Genomic DNA, 17296 nt, shown 5'->3' with positions numbered 1-17296 from the left:
CCTCTCTGGCACAGAGGATCCACTACCTGCCAGCCGGCATCGTGACAAGAAGTTGTCAAACCAATCTAATTTGCTTTTATGAAGAGGTGAGTAGAAGCCTTGACAGAGGAATGGCTGTGGATATAGTGTTTCTGGATTTTGCTAAAGCGTTTGACACTCTCCCTCATAGACGTCTGACAGGTAAGTTAAGGTCTTTGGGTTTGGAAATTTTAGTTTGTAACTGGATTGAACACTGGCTCAGAGAGTGGTGGTCAATGATTCGTACTCTGATTGGTCCCCGGTTATTAGTGGTGTACCCCAAGGTTCAGTACTGGGACCGCTGTTGTTTAATTTATTTATCAATGATATAGAGGATGGTATTAACAGCTCTGTTTCTATCTTTGCAGATGACACCAAGCTTTGTAGCACAGTACAGTCTATAGAGGATGTGCATAAGTTACAAGATGACTTGGATAGACTAAGTGTCTGGGCATCCACTTAGCAAATGAGGTTCAATGTGGATAAATGTAAAGTTATGCATCTGGGTACTAATAACCTGCATGCATCGTATGTCTTAGGGGGGATTAAACTGTCAGAGTCACTGGTAGAGAAGGATCTGGGTGTACTTGTAGATCACAGACTACAGAATAGCATGCAATGTCAGGCTGCTGCTTCCAAAGCCGGCAGGATATTGTCATGTATCAAAAGAGGCATGGACTCAAGGGACAGGGACATAATACTCCCCCTTTATAAATCATTGGTACGGCCTCACCTGGAATATGCTGTTCAGTTTTGGGCACCTGTCCATAAAAGGGACACTGCGGAGTTGGAAAGGGTGCAGAGACGCGCGACTAAACTAATATGGGGCATGGAACATCTTAGCTATGAGGAGCGATTAAAGGAGTTACAATTGTTTAGTCTTGAGAAAAGACGTTTAAGGGGGGATATGATAAACGTATATAAGTATATTAATGGCCCATACAAAAAATATGGAGAAAAACTGTTCCAGGTTAAACCCCCCCAAAGGACGAGGGGGCACTCCCTCCGTCTGGAGAAGAAAAAGTTTAGTCTCAAGGGGCGACACGCCTTCTTTACCGTGAGGACTGTGAATTTATGGAACGGTCTACCTCAGGAACTGGTCACAGCTGGAACAATTTACAGCTTTAAAACAGGATTAGATACATTCCTGGAACAAAATAACATTAATGCTTATGAAGAAATATAAAATCTCATCCCTTCCCAATATCGCGCCACACCCCTACCCCTTAATTCCCTGGTTGAACTTCATGGACATATGTCTTTTTTTGACCGTACTAACTATGTAACTATATATACACTAAAAAAACCTATAAATACGCCACTGCAGCGTATAGGGTAAACCCACCAAGAGTAAAAGATGTATATAATAAAATAAATAAAAAGTATATTAATCTGAAAAATCAATTACCATAGAATTTAATAAATATAATTTTATTTTACAAAAAATACATATATCATACACAAGCAAGAAAAGTTAAAAATAATATATAGCTATATAACATACATAAAAATAGTAATCATTAGCGCAATTTGATAATGTGTATAATTATTTAAAAAAATATTTTATATGTATATATATATATAAATAAATAAGCTTAAAAAATGCAAAGGATACTCCTTGACAAAGCCGGTCACGGTGAAACGCGTTGGAGGCGATCGCAGGGACGTGGAACCCATTCTCTTTTTACATGTGGGGTCAAGTATTTACATTCTGACACCTTTACTCCCAGCACCTTAATTTTTGTTTTTTGCACTGTTTTCCCCTTTTCTTATATTTATTGTATACACGTACATTTCTGTGTTGCACATTTGCACCTTATATATTTTTATCTTTAAGGTTACATACATTTTGTTATGCTTTAAATTGAGTGTCACATTGCACGTATATATATATATTTTTTTAGCAAAAGGTGTTTTTATGATCCATTGGTGATCAGTTGACCCCGACATTTACGTCTTCCCTCATTACAACTTTTTTACATCCTTTTTCCCGTCCCTGCTATCCTTTGCATTTTTTAAGCTTATTTATTTATATATATATATACATATAAAATATTTTTTTAAATAATTATACACATTATCAAATTGCGCTAATGATTACTATTTTTATGTATGTTATATAGCTATATATTATTTTTAACTTTTCTTGCTTGTGTATGATATATGTATTTTTTGTAAAATAAAATTATATTTATTAAATTCTATGGTAATTGATTTTTCAGATTAATATACTTTTTATTTATTTTATTATATACATCTTTTACTCTTGGTGGGTTTACCCTATACGCTGCAGTGGCGTATTTATAGGTTTTTTTAGTGGTTGTTTTGGGTTTTCCCCAATTTTATTCAGACCACAGTACATAGGACTTTTTTAGGTTGTTTTTAACTATATATACACCCCTGAGGAAGTCACCCACAGGTGATGGAACGTGTGGGGTCCAGGAGGGCACCTGCCTTAACTTACCATCTCTGTATACTGCCTCAGGTCTTTTTTTTCTTCAGTACCTTGCCTTTAATTATTATTTTTGTATATGCGGGATTGGTAGGTTGTAGCTAATGTTAATGCATATACAGGCTGTATTGCATTCATTGGTCCTGGAACATCTATGTGTATTGAGACTATTATTGATACATTTATGAGGCAGTGTAGGGGACGCAAAATATTTAGGTGCCCTGGGAGGGGTCCAATGGCCTTCTCCCTTTTTGTGCCTTTTTAAATGTATTTTAATAGGCAATATTCTGATTAGATGTATTTATATGTTTTTGTAAACTGAATAAAGATTGATATTTTTGTGAAATATTGGGTGTACTTCTCTTTTGGTTGTTAAAAAATGGAGGAAGGCACTTTTTGATAAAAATGTGTCCCCCATCCACCACATAGAGGTGGCCTAATTTTGGATGGGACCCTAACACTCTCATTCCACTCACCTCTGCTGGGCATATGGCCTCTGACTGGGTGACATGCAGGGTACACCATCAATTAAAAAAAAACTCCTGTGAACAGGGAGGGGTGTATTAGGTAGTTGTGCTGACTATTTGTCTTTTTTTTTTTGCTAAGCAAGTTAGGGGGAATCACACCCTCTTTAGCCATGCAACCCTCTCTGTTTTTTAAATTGATAGTGGATTCTGCATGTCACCCAGTCAGAGGCTATATGCCCAGCAGAGGTCAGTGGAATGAGCGTATTAGGATCTCATCTGAAGTGAGGCCACCTCCGCATGGTGGATGGGACACAAGTGTTGATCAAAAGAGTGCTGCTGCAACCTTTTTTTTTTTTTTGTATATTAACCATAAATATATATATATATATACACCAGACATATGCAATTGCATATCACTGGCTAAGGCATGACGCCTCTGCAGCCAGTCATCTGCTGTGCTAAACTGTGAACCATCTACCCCACTGGGGACCATAGCAGCAGAACCTGAGGCACTGGGGAATGCAGGAGGTGGGCACATTTTTTTTGTGTGTTTTTTTGAGCATATTAAATAAATACATTAAACTTTGTCAGAGTGGCCCAATTATTCGAGAAATAAATCACATTTTGGGTTGGCCACATGTCCTCTTTAATGAACAAAAGTTCATAGTTGCCAACACAATAATTCTTCTAAGTAGAGGAAAAGGCTTTAGTAAAGAAGCTGCAGGTAAGAGTTCTCCTACACCTACAGAAGATATTACTAGGTATAAAATAAAGACAGTTTGCTTAGATCAGGTTGATGAAGACCTGAAGCAGAGGAGGTGAGGGCTGTTAAACGAACGAAGTAGAGAGGTGAAGAGTAAATTCCTTAGGCCCTGTGGACAGGTCCACTTGAGCAATACAGACAATTTATCTGGATCCATCTAAAGACCTTAGTCAGAGATCACGTAACCAAGAAACAGATAACGTATTTTTTTTTTTTTAAAGTAACTTCTGTAACTTACTATAGCACAAACAAGGTTCGCTTAAGGACACTGCAGAACGTTTCAAACCGGCTCCTGGTGAGTGTTTAGATCAGTAGAAAATATCAATATGTCATTCAGGTAAAATATCCCACAGACACAAATAAGATCTCGTAAGAGATCTCTGCACCCAGGTTTTAGCTGGAAATCAACAGGAAATTAAATGTTTTACAATACTTAAAAAAAAAAATCACAATTACTGTGTTGAAAAAGCAAAACCGCAAAAAAAAAAATTTGAAAAAAGTGTTTGGAAGGAGGCCAAAGATTCACGAACCAAAATACTTATTCTACTTAGCAGGTGCAGTGGGTCCTATGTGATTAATGCATGTGAAAATTCTTGTACCTTTCAAATGGTATAATATACACCAGGGGAAATATTCAGCCTAATCGTATTCATATATGAGACTGTAACTTGGCAAAATTAATAGCTTACAAGGATGTTAAAAGGGGACAAGAAAAAGGCAACTAAGTAAGTGTAATAGTTTTTTTTTTTTTATCGATCACAGAATGACAAACTAAATCCCATCTTACAAAATATATGCAAGCACTATTTCCATTGAATTACCTTTAAAGGGGTACTCGCCTTTTTAAAATCAACTGGTGCCAGAAAGTTAAACAGATTTGCTAATTACTTCTATTAAAAAATTGTAATCCTTTCTGTACTTATCAGCTGTTGTATGCTCCACAGGAAGTTCTTTTCTTTTTTTAATTTCCTTTCTGTCTGACCACACTGCTCTCTCCTGACACCTCTGTCCATTTTAGGGACTGTCCAGAGTAGGAGAAAATCCCATAGCAAACCTATCCTGCTCTGAACAGTTCCTAAATTGGACAGAGATGTCAGCAGAGAGCACTGTATAAGTATAAGCCCTTCCTTTATATGTCCTATTCCTTTTGAATACACTTCTGGCTTTGGCTTAAAAACTGCAGTGGCAGTATTCCAAAAACTGCCAGAAAAAAACGTGTAGAAACCTACCCTAAGCCGTGAAAAAAATAAATGCAAGTACTTGTTTTTGGTCATGTACATGCAGATATACTTTTTGTGCATTTTTGTGTGTAAATGCTTCAAAACTTTTTAAAGGAAAAAATAAGACGGATTTGCAAAAAGCATCTGTAAAACATCTGAAAAAAAAAAACCTTCATTAAACACTGAATAAAACATGCTCCAAAAGGCATTGACAAATTAAGGCTCATTTTTAACCCCTTTGAACCCTTTCTTGAGCCTCAAAATTCACTGTGTTATGTATATATATATATATATATATATATATATATATATATATATATATATATACAGGTTGGCCATTTATATGGATACACCTTAATAAAATGGGAATGGTTGGTGATATTAACTTCCTGTTTGTGGCACATTAGTATATGTGAGGGGGGAAACTTTTCAAGATGGGTGGTGACCATGGCGACCATTTTGAAGTCGGCCATTTTTAATCCAACTTTTGTTTTTTCAATAGGAAGAGGGTCATGTGACACATCAAACTCATTGGGAATTTCACAAGAAAAACAATTATGTGCTTGGTTTTAACGTAACTTTATTCTTTCATGAGTTATTTACAAGTTTCTGACCACTTATAAAATGTGTTCAATGTGCTGCCCATTGTGTTGGATTGTCAAGGCAACCCTCTTCTCCCACTCTTCACACACTGATAGCAGCACTGCAGGAGAAATGCTAGCACAGGCTTCCAGTATGCGTAGTTTCAGGTGCTGCAGAATGGGTAAAACAAAAATTGGAACAGGACCCTCAGTTTACGCAGAAGATTTTGTTCAGTGATGAGGCAAACTGTTATATGAATGGTGAAGTTAACAAACAAAACCACCGCTATTGGTCTGACACCAACACACATTGGATAGATCCCTCCCAGACTGTTGGAACACAAAAATTGATGGTATGGTGTGGTATATGGGGTACAAAGATAGTGGGGCCATTCTTCATCAATGGAAACCTCAAGGCCACTGGATATGCGAAATTGCTACATAATGATGTGTTTCCCTCTTTATGCATGGAAGCTGGCACATTCCCTGAGTTTTTCCAGCAAGATGGTGCACCACCACATTATGGGTGTCAGGTCCGAGCATTCCGAGATGAACAGTTTCCTGGAAAGTGGATTGGTTGTTGTGGGCCAGTTGAATGGCCCCCAAGGTCTCCCGATCTGACCCCCTTAGACTTTTATCTTTGGGGTCATCTGAAGGCAATTGTCTATGCTGTGAAGAGACGAGATGTGCAGCACCTGAAACTACGGATACTGGAAGCCTGTGCTAGCATTTCTCCTGCGGTGTTGCTATCAGTGTGTGAAGAGTGGGAAGAGAGGGTTGAATTGACAATCCAACACAATTGAACACATTTTATAAGTGGTCAGAAACTTGTAAATAACTAATGAAAGAATAAAGTTACGTTAAAACCAAGCACATCATTGTTTTTCTTGTGAAATTCCCAATAAGTTTGATGTGTCACATGACCCTCTTCCTATTGAAAAAAACAAAAGTTGGATTCCAAATGGCCGACTTCAAAATGGCTGCCGCGGTCACCACCCATCTTGAAAAGTTTCCCCCCTCACATATACTAATGTGCCACAAACAGAAAGTTAATATCACCAACCATTCCCATTTTATTAAGGTGTATCCATAAAAATGGCCCACCCTGTATATATATAATATGATAATATTGTGCCAATTCTGAGAACGTGTACACACCTGTCAGTACTACCCAAACAAAGATAGAAAACACAGCATTCACAATATGCTGGAGGAACATTGAATGGGCAGAACAATACCATATTTGGAACTCTGAGATACAATGAGAAATTATGGAGTTATCAAGAATCATCTACTTCGAAAGTAGTGAAAGGTGCAAAAGAACCATCTGCATATGCTTCATGTATATAATGCTATAACTGAGAGACTGTTTAGATAAAAATAATTTAACACTTCTAGACTGTGCTGTTTTGACAGTCTTATTGACAAATTTATATTTTTGACACCTAACTTGACATTCACCAGCATGGGTATTTTTTATATATTATTTATTTATCACTTGTTGATTTTGGATATCTATTCTTTTTAGAAATAATCATTAAAGACTATGGACACATGAATGCATTTATAATTCTCGCTTTGTATTGATTGCGGTACAAAAAATATTTTCTCCATAGGTCTTTTTTTTTAATTTTGCTCACCTTCTCTTCTACAGCCTCTTGATGTGTCCCTTACACACCTTACTGAGTTAAATCAGTCTGCTATTCCTGATAGAATGTCTAACCTTTTTCATGACCAACCCAAAGGTTGGACTTGTCAGGACAATGACAGCTAACAAAAGATTAACCAGAGTCAGAAGAATATATATCCAAAATATATATCCAGTTTTATCAAACTGTGTGATAGAAAAAATGGAGTGATTTTCCCACAGCAACCAATCACAGCTCAGCTTTCACTTTACCAGAGCTCGTTAGTTGAGCTGTGATTGGTTGCTGTGGGAAAATTTATTCACTTTTTCTTTTCACATAGTTTGATAAATCTGGGCCCATGTATATACAAAATCAGATTCCAAAGGTTTAACAGCTTAACAGTTCAGATTAACAGTTCACTAGGCAATGCAAGGAGGTCGCATTATAGACAGAATAAGCAGACAAGAAGGATTACCAAGTAATTATTCTAAAAGTCTATAGCCAGAATATTCAAATTCAGCAGTAGAACGCAGTATACGAGACAAGAAAAAAAACAAACTCACAGATATCTGCCAAAGACAGAGGTCAATCCATCACAGTGTAGTTTAATGAATCCCTGGCTGCAGCGGTGTCCAACCTCAGCTAGTGACTGGCTAAACGGCAATGTGACATATTGAGCCCCAGCACTAGGAAGAAAACTGGGGCCAGGGCTCAATATGTCACATTGCAGCTTAGCCAATCACTAGTTGAGGCGGGACAACGCTGTGGCCAGTAATTTGCTGAGCTACACTGTGACCAACTCCTAGCACCAGAAAAAGTATTGCACCAGGGACAGGAGCAGCAATACAAAAGGCACCAGGGGGTTCACAGGAGGAGAATAAAGGTTTTTTTTTTTTAATAAGGGGTATGCTGGGTATCTTTAAAAACAAAAAACACCCTACTGACAGAGTACTCCTTTAAAGGGGTATTCCAGGCAAAACCTTTTTTTATATATATCAACTGGCTCCGGAAAGTTAAACAGATTTGTAAATTACTTGTATTAAAAAATCTTAATCCTTACAATAGTTATTAGCTTCTGAAGTTTTCTGTCTAACTGCTCAATGATGATGTCACGTCCCGGGAGCTGTGCATGATGAGAGAATATCCCCATAGGAACTGCACAGCTCCCGGGACGTGAGTCATCAGAGAGCAGTTAGACAGAAAACAACAACTCAACTTCAGAAGCTAATAATTATTGGATGGATTAAGATTTTTTAATAGAAGTAATTTACAAATCTGTTTAACTTTCTGGAGCCAGTTGATATATAAAAAAAAGTTTTGGCCTGGAATACCCCTTTAAGTAGAAACCCGTCCCCGCCCACACTCTAGAAACAGTGAGGTTTGTAGCCAAGGAAATCCTTAGAACCCAACTGCTTAGCATCACAGGTCTTATCAGAGTGGCGAATGTGCAGGGGGGAGATGCAACGCAAGAGGATGGATAAATATCTTACAGCTGTAGAAAAGAAAGGGAGCAGAATTGTTTAACCCCTTAATGCCCACGCAATTCTCTTTATTTTCTCATTGCCGCCTTCCAACAGCTATCACATTTTTATTTTACATGGTTACACATGGTTTTTTTGACAGCTTTTTTTTTTTTTTTTTTTGGGAAAGCAGACTAACATCATATAGCAATTCTGGTGATTTTTTTTATTTATTATTTTTTTCATTTGAAAATGTTCACCATGTGGGATACCAAAAACGTGTGGTTTTATTTTCTAAATAAAAAATGCATATTCGTTTTTATATATATATATATATATATATATATATATATATATATATAATATATATTTTGCTAAACTTTACATTTTTCTTTTAAAAAGTCCTCTTGGACTTGGATGTGCAATCTCCTGATTGCTTATATAATAACCTGCACTACTACTACTGTTGTGTATTATCCTGTCAATAAAAAGATGACAGACGACCCATCCAGCCCTGCCACAGGCACAGCCATGTAAATTAAAATACGTAGCATACCTGGAGAACTTCATAAGGTAACCCATCCGCATCTTAAAATACAAGCATCAGAGGCGTCCCTGCTCCTGGCAGTAAGAGCAGATGATTTGCTGTCATGCAAGTGCTAAACTGCAGCAATATTCAGAACCGAAATCCTTTTCCCTTGCTGACAAAACATGTATTGTGGACATTAAGTGGCTAATAAAGACCTATGGAAAAATGTTTTCCATAAGCCTTAACTGCATATATTTTTCCAATTTTTTGGACATTTGTAAAAAAAAAGAAATAAATAAATGTAATAATATTATGTTATTATTCTTCCATATGTTTGTGTCTATAAGAGGTATATATTTTTCCTCTATTTTTATCTTAGTAAGTATAGGTGCTGCCCAGCTAAGTTATTATTTCTTACATGAGACTGTAATAGTCTATGGACACTTTTATTTCCATTATAAGACCATTGGCCCTCCATTTATTTTTATATTTTAATAATTTAAATACTTTTAATTTAAAATGCATACTGTATATATTTCTGGTGGAGCATAAAGATGTGTTTGGAGATGGCTTTGCCAAATCACATGCACTATAGGTGCACTCTGTAAGGTTGGGTTTACATATATCAATTGTCCGGCATAGTTTCAGACACTGAATAGAACTGATCCTATTCATTTAAATGGGACAGTTCACAATCATCCAGGATCCCAATTTTGACGGCGGATGGTTGGACACACTGGACAGCACTGGACAGGGGAACACAGCTTACTGCATTCCCCTATCCAGTGCCAGAAACAATGGACGCCAAATGCCATACAATTGATGACAACTGATGCACGTTGTCATCAGTTGCGGCATCAGGTGCGTTGAGATTTAGGGTCAGTTCACCTATGCCGCATGCTGGACATATACCTATATATATGTTATTTAATGCACATAAGGTAACAATGTGAAATAGTGAATTAAGGTGGCTGCATTAGTATAGGTCTATAGATAACAGTAGATGTGCTGGAAACTGACATCATTAGTCTTCTGACAAAGCTAAAATGTATCAATTTAATGTTAAAGTGACATATTAAAGGCATTTCATACTTCAAAGTCCTAGTTTACTGCAGCTAACATCACATAAATGTTCTGAACAAAGTAATCTGTTACCTTATCAGGTTTTTTCAGTTCTACATCTAATCCAATAGGCACCTGGTCTGAATGATATTAACCCCTTAAGGACATAGCATTTTTCCACTTTCCTTTTTTTTCTTTACCTTTTAAAAATCATAACCCTTTCAATTTTGCACTTACAAATCCATATGACGGCTTATTTTTTGCGCAACCAATTCTACTTTGTAATGACATCAGTCTTTTTACCCAAGAATCTACGGTGAAACCAAAAAAAGAAAATCATTGTGCACCAAAAATTGAAGAACAGATGCCATTTTGTGACTTTTGGGGGCTTCTGTTTCTACACAATGCACTTTTCGGTAAAAATGACACATTATCTTTATTTAGTAGGTCCATACGATTAAAATGATACCCTACTTATATAGGTTTGATTTTGTTGTACTTCGGGAAAAAAATCATAACTACATGCATGAAAATTAATAAGTTTAAAATTGTCATCTTCTGACCCCTATAACTTTTTTATTTTTCCACATTGTTGTGCGGCCTTGTTTTTTTTGCACCGTGATCTGAAGTTTTTATCAGTACCTTTTTTGTTTTGATCTGACTTTTTGATCGTTTTTTATAATTTTTTTTTATGGTGTAGAAAGTGACCAAAAATACGCTATTTTGAACTTTGGATTTTTTTTTTGCGCATAAACCATTGACTGTGCTGTTTAATTTACAATATATTTTTATAGTTTGGACATTTAAGCATGCGGCAATACTACATATGTTTATTTATATTTTTTTTTACACAGTTTTTTAGTTTTTTTAAATAAGAAGAGGGGGGTGATTCAGACTTTTATTAGGGAAGGGGTTAAATCATCTTTATTAACTTTATTTTTTTCACTTTTTATTTTTTTGCAATGTTATAGCCCCCATAGGGGACTATAACATGCAGTACATTGATTCAATACACTGATCAATGCCATTGCATTGCATTGATCAGTGTTATCAGCGGTCAATTGCTCAAGCCCGGATTTCAGGCTTGGAGCAATCATTCGCCAATCGGATGCACAGGAGGCAGGTAAGTCACCCTCCTGCTGCGTCCTAGCTGATCGGGACATCACATTTTCACCGCGATGGTCCTGATCAGCCCGACTGAGCTGTGGAAAGCTTTCACTTTCACTTTAGACGCGGCTATCAACTTTGATTGCAGTGTCTATAGAGTTAATGCCGGACATCTGCCTGAACGGCGATGTCCAGCATTAGCCACGGATCCTGGCTTTAGCCACGGATCCTGGCTGATGGCAGCCGGGACTGTGCAGGTATGATGCGAGCTCAGCTCATGGGCTGGCTTCATAACCCTGCCGTGCTGCAGCGCCGTTTATAAATGGGGTACTCCACTGGAAAAAATATTTTTTTTTTTAAATTAACAAATGCAAGAAAGTTAAACAGTTCTGTAAATGACTTCTATTTAAAAATCTTAAAGGGGTACTCTGATGGAATTTTTTTTTTTTTTTATAAACTGGTGCCAGAAAGATTTGTAAATTACTTCTATTAAAAAATCTTAGTCCTTCCAGTACTTATTAGCTGCTGAATACTACAGAGGATATTCTTTTCATTTTGGAACACAGAGCTCTCTGCTGACATCATGACCACAGTGCTCTCTGCTGACACCTCTGTCCATTTTAGGAACTGTCCAGAGCAGGAGAAAATCCCCATAGAAAACATATCCTGCTCTGGACAGTTCCTAAAATGGACAGAGATGTCAGCAGAGAGCACTGTGGTCATGAGGTTGGGACCCTGGCGAATGGGGGTGAGTAAGGGTTAAATCACCTATCCTATGTTTGTTGTTGACATATAAGTAACATGTGTGCCAAGTTTCATGTTAATATCTTCAGCTGTTTGGACATGATTGTAGAGCATACATACACACACACACACACATTGAGTTTTATATATATACTAGCTGAGTACCCGGCGTTGCCCGGTATTTCCTTCTTAATCCTTGTTGGGGAGGAAAATAAACAAAGGAGGAAGCTTTTGACTTCATATCCAGTCCTCATATATTGTTGTCATATCCCAACCCCACATCCCGACCTCCTATCCTGTCCTCCTATCTCAACCTCCTGTCCCGACCTCCTATCCCATCCTCATATGCCGTCCTCCTATCTCGACCTCCTATCTCGACCTCCTATCCCGTCCTCCTATCCCGACCTCCTATACCGACCTCCTATCCCGATCTCCTATCCCGATCTCCTATCCCGTCCTCCTATCCCGTCCTCCTATCCCGTCCTCCTATCCTGTGCTCCTATCCCGTCCTCCTATCCCGACCTCCTATCCCGATCTCCTATCCCGATCTCCTATCCCGTCCTCCTATCCCGTCCTCCTATCCCATCCTCCTATCCTGTGCTCCTATCCCGTCCTCCTATCCTGACCTCCTATCTCGATCTCCTATTCCATCCTCCTATGCCATCCTCCTATCTCGACCTCCTATCTCGACCTCCTATCCTGTCCTTCTATCCAGTCCTCCTATCTCGACCTCCTATCCAGACCTCCTATCCCCACCTCCTATCCCAACCTCCTATCCCGTCCTCCAATCTCGAGCTCCTATGCCAACCTCCTATCCTGACCTCCTATCCTGTCCTCCTTTCCCCTCCTCCTATCTCAACCTCCTATCCCATCCTCCTATCTCGACCTCCTATCTCGACCTCCTATCCCAACCTCCTATACAGACCTCCTATCCAGACCTCCTATCCTGTCCTCCTATCCCATCCTCCTATCCCGACCTCCTATCCCGACCTCATATCTCCTCCTCATATCCCGTCCTCCTATCCCGACCTCCTATCTTGACCTCCTATCCCGACCTCCCATCCCGTCCTCATATCCCGACCTCCTATCCTGACCTTCTATCTCCGTCCTCCTATCCCGACCTCCTAACCCATCCTCATATCCCATCCTTATATCTCGACCTCCTATCCCAACCTGTAATATGTGTACCAGGTATTGAAATCGCTCCAGCCCTACGGAAATTATATGGGAACATACATTTCCCATTGATTTGCATGGGACTTTAAAAAAAAAACCCGACCCTCACAAATGGGGGTAGTTAAGGGTTAAATTTACTATCCTATATTTTAAGTGGACATATAAGTAACATGCGACCAAGTATTATTGAAATATCTCCAGCCGTTTGGAAGTTATGCAGTAACATATATTTCCCATTGACATGTATGGGACTTTAAACATAAGCCCCTCCCCTGGCAAATGGGGGTGAGTAAGGGTTAAATTACCTACCCTATGTTTGTTGTTGACATATAAGTAACATGTGTGCCAAGTTTCATGTTAATATCTTTAGCCGTTTGAAAGTTTTTGTGGAACATACATACACAAACACACACACATGTTGAGTTTTATATATATATAGATAGATTGTTTTCACAACAGATAGATAAAATACAGTAGTTATTACTGTACTTAAAGGCAGAGTCATAAGAATAGTACTTCCACTAAACTGTTAAGGTATAACATTGGAAAATAATAAATTGACGTCTTTATACACCACTTTAAATACACTACAAGAGTAGTACTGTTGGCAAAGATGAACAACATAGAAGTGAACGATCTTCTTACCTGAAGTCCTTCTATCGCTAATCTCAGCATACTTGGGGTCAATTTTGAGGCTTGTTTGAAAGTAAAGTTGCTCCAGTCTATAATCAATACAAATCCATTGACTTGGAGTTCTGGATCTTCTATCATAGCTTCCAGAGATAGCAATATGGCACGCAAAATGTCTACAAGTGTGTATCTAAAAGAGAAAATTAATATTTAAAAATTAGAAATTTGTCTCATAAAGTTTTAATTTTCCTAAGGGGGATATCTGGTGGAAAACTTATTATTTTTTTTTAAACCAACTGGTTCCAGAAAGTTAAACAGATTTGTAAATTACTTGTATTAAAAAAAATCTTAATCCTTCCAGTACTTATCAGCTGCTGTATACTACAAAGAAAGAGAGCACAGTGGTCACACTGAAAGGCACTACACAACTTCATCTGTAGCATTCAGCAGCTGATAAGTACAGGAAGGATTACTATTTTTAAATAGAATTAACTTACAAATCTGTTTAATTTTCTGGCACCAGTTGATTTGAAAGAAAAAAAAATTTCACCGGAGTACCCATTTAAAGGTGTTTTTCCACCAAATTGGAAAAAAAAGTTACAGTGCTATTCTAGTATCCATGAAAAAACAGACAATCTCTATTGTGTAGCCTATTTCCCCAACTCTCTGCAGCTCTGATCTTTACATTTTTTGTGTGGAGAAGTCCACTGACCTCATAGAAAGTAGTCTCATACACACAGCTCCAGAGATCTCACTCACACACTGTGCTAAGATTTAATGTTTTCTTCTCCATTGTCCCCAACAATTTATTCCTACTCTAGTTGTATTTCATATATTTCCTTTGCACAATTTTTATAAATTGGCACTTTCATTAGAAAAAACGTATGAAATGTCAGGGAGACATTTAAAAAGTTTTGATCAGTCTGAGTCTCAGTGTTTAGCCCTTGACTGAACATAGAGACGGGACAAGTGTACGCTTAGCGTGTTTACTCCTGACCCTGTGTCATGTGACTGAGACAGTAACATTATATAAGTTCATGAGACTATCTTGCTTCGATGGGCACAAAGCAAAGAAATATTCTAGTGATCGGTCAGGGTCTGAATACTCACTGAATACTCAGGAAAGGCAACTTTAAAGGGGTTATCCAACTGAAGGATTTTTTTTTTTTTTAAGAAATCCAAAATGGAGTAGAAAAATTATATATTTTTAACATCACATAACTTTCCAATGGTCAAGAAGGTGTGTAACATGTGGTTAGTATTCAGTAGCAATGTTTTTACATTGTCTATCTTTGGTTAATCATTTTTGGTAGCCTTTGGCTTTCAAGCCTCCCCTTTAGCCTGTATACATAATCATAGTCATTATGGCAGAGCAGTTCCATCATTGTTTCATCAGGTCATAGGAAAATCCTTGTTCCCATGTGAAGATGCAGACTATAACCTGGCTTTATAATGGCAGGTTTGGAGCAATAGCTAGATTTTCAGGTCATGTCGATATAGGACACATTTACTGTTGATATACATACTTTTTTACCTGCTTTCTCCAGTATATTCATAAGACTTGTTATTGGACTGATCTATTTTATGCGCTAAAGTAGGTTAGCCTTTGGAGCAATTGAAAGCATCAAGTTCTGGAACTGTATGATGGCTGTGTAAACCCAGGATGTTAAATCTTGAGGTGTTTAGAAGTTATTCCCAAGGAAGTGCCAGACATGTGGAGGTACACAGTTGATTTCTTTACCACAATGTCAAGCAGAGAAACAAGTAGGCCTTCAAATCCTGCCACAGGCATACTAACAATCACATTACATGATGTCCATTAGCCATCAGAAGATTTGAATGCCATGCCCCTCTTATGCTAAACCACACCAAAGTGGCAAAGCTGGCATAACATACCTAAAAGTCCCACATTTTTGTACTAAAAAAGTTGGCATTGTTCAAAGCATCTACAGGGTTAATGGCAGGCATAAGAGTGATTGCTGATGTCCATTATTACCGGTGAGTCCCTGGAACTGACCAGCTGTGAGGCAAAAATTCTGTGCTCACTTCATATTCGTGCCATAAATATATGGCAGTATGCACAACCTTATTTACTGCAGCTGCATACATTTATGGCATGTGTCCCAAAAACTTTTTATATGACGTTACTGATGAAAATTAAAGATCTTTTTTAATATGGTTGTTCAAACATTTTTGAATATTTAATAAAGAAAACAGTTCCTGAAAATCCCACCACTAGGGGTCTCAATACCTACTGGGACAGTAACCAGTCCTGCAGAGACATCAGGCTTGTCCATTAGTCATGGATAAGTAATGAATCATGGCCAAGGCTGCATGAGCAGACACACCAATCACCTCCCACCGCCACAAGGAAGGGACACGCCCCTTTCCATTGAGAGGATTTCTAACACTGTGAGCTAATAAGAAGAGGGATTTCATAATAAATATAGGTGATAGAGGCATAAAAACTACATGTACATGATCAGGCTTAGGTACTGAGTTACATTCATTTTTTTTATTTTTATTTATTTATAAATTTTTCTTGTGAGATCTGACAGTTACACTTTAAGTAATTAAGACTGTAGCTAAACTTCTGACTTGGGTGACCATGAAGACAGGTTGCACAATATGGCCCAAGGTAAACTTTTCCTAAAGGGCCCATGAGCCTTCATTTGGCAAACAGGTATTGGTAAAACATGGATCATTATGGAATTATTTTAAATACACTTGTTTCTACTGTATTAACAAATCACTTCTTTAACAGTTGGGAACTGCAATACATTTCTCAGTAAACCTGACTTTTAAGTGTCTGACTAGTATGACAGCATCATCTTTAAGATGATATTAGCTAATTTGATGGCAAACCACCACCCACTCCACCACCCTGTTTTAGCGGTATTCTAACTCGAGAACCAATCTTTAAAAATGTTCTAATTTATTCTTTAGGAGCCAAATTTGTCAAATTCTCTTTAAATCCCACAGCACATGTATTTAATGTAAATGTTGTTGAGGTTAATGTGATGTTGTGAGATCTTTAAGGGGAACTCCGGTATACAACTTCTTATCCAATATCCACAGCATAGCGCCTGTGTATCTCTGATGCATGGAGTGGACATGCGGTCATTGACACTTCTCCATGCATGAGGAGAGACATGGCGCCAGACAGGAGATCGTGTGGGGTCCCAGCAGTCGGACACCTGTAATCCAACACTTATTCCCTATCTCGTGGATAGGTAATATGAAGTTAAATACAGGAGTTCCACTTTAAGTACCAGCAAAGTGTCTACTGTTTATCTAAAAAAAAAAAAAAAAAAAGTCATTATTTTGCATTACAGAAATGTCTGTTGTGAACAATGTTATCAGTTTAAATCATGTATTGTGAATAGTTAGCTATGAACCACATGTTAATGTATGCCGTTTTTTTTATGAAAATAGTAGCACTTCTTTCTCTGTAATATG

General features: G+C 37.8%; 1 protein-coding gene across 1 annotated transcript in view; it reads right to left on the bottom strand.

Annotated features, from left to right (window-relative positions):
- The window catches only part of CLVS2 (clavesin 2), a 51482-nt gene that overhangs the window by 22879 nt on the left and 11307 nt on the right, over nt 1-17296 (bottom strand). The window contains exon 2 of the mRNA XM_056566459.1: nt 13853-14027. Coding sequence (XP_056422434.1) covers nt 13853-14027 — 175 coding nt within the window. The remainder of the gene's footprint in view (nt 1-13852; nt 14028-17296) is intronic.

This window comes from Hyla sarda, chromosome 3 (assembly GCF_029499605.1).
Source record: "Hyla sarda isolate aHylSar1 chromosome 3, aHylSar1.hap1, whole genome shotgun sequence".
NCBI classification, from domain to species: domain Eukaryota; kingdom Metazoa; phylum Chordata; class Amphibia; order Anura; family Hylidae; genus Hyla; species Hyla sarda.
Note: the sequence above shows the minus strand (reverse complement) of the source record. Positions and strands in the feature narration are given on the sequence as shown.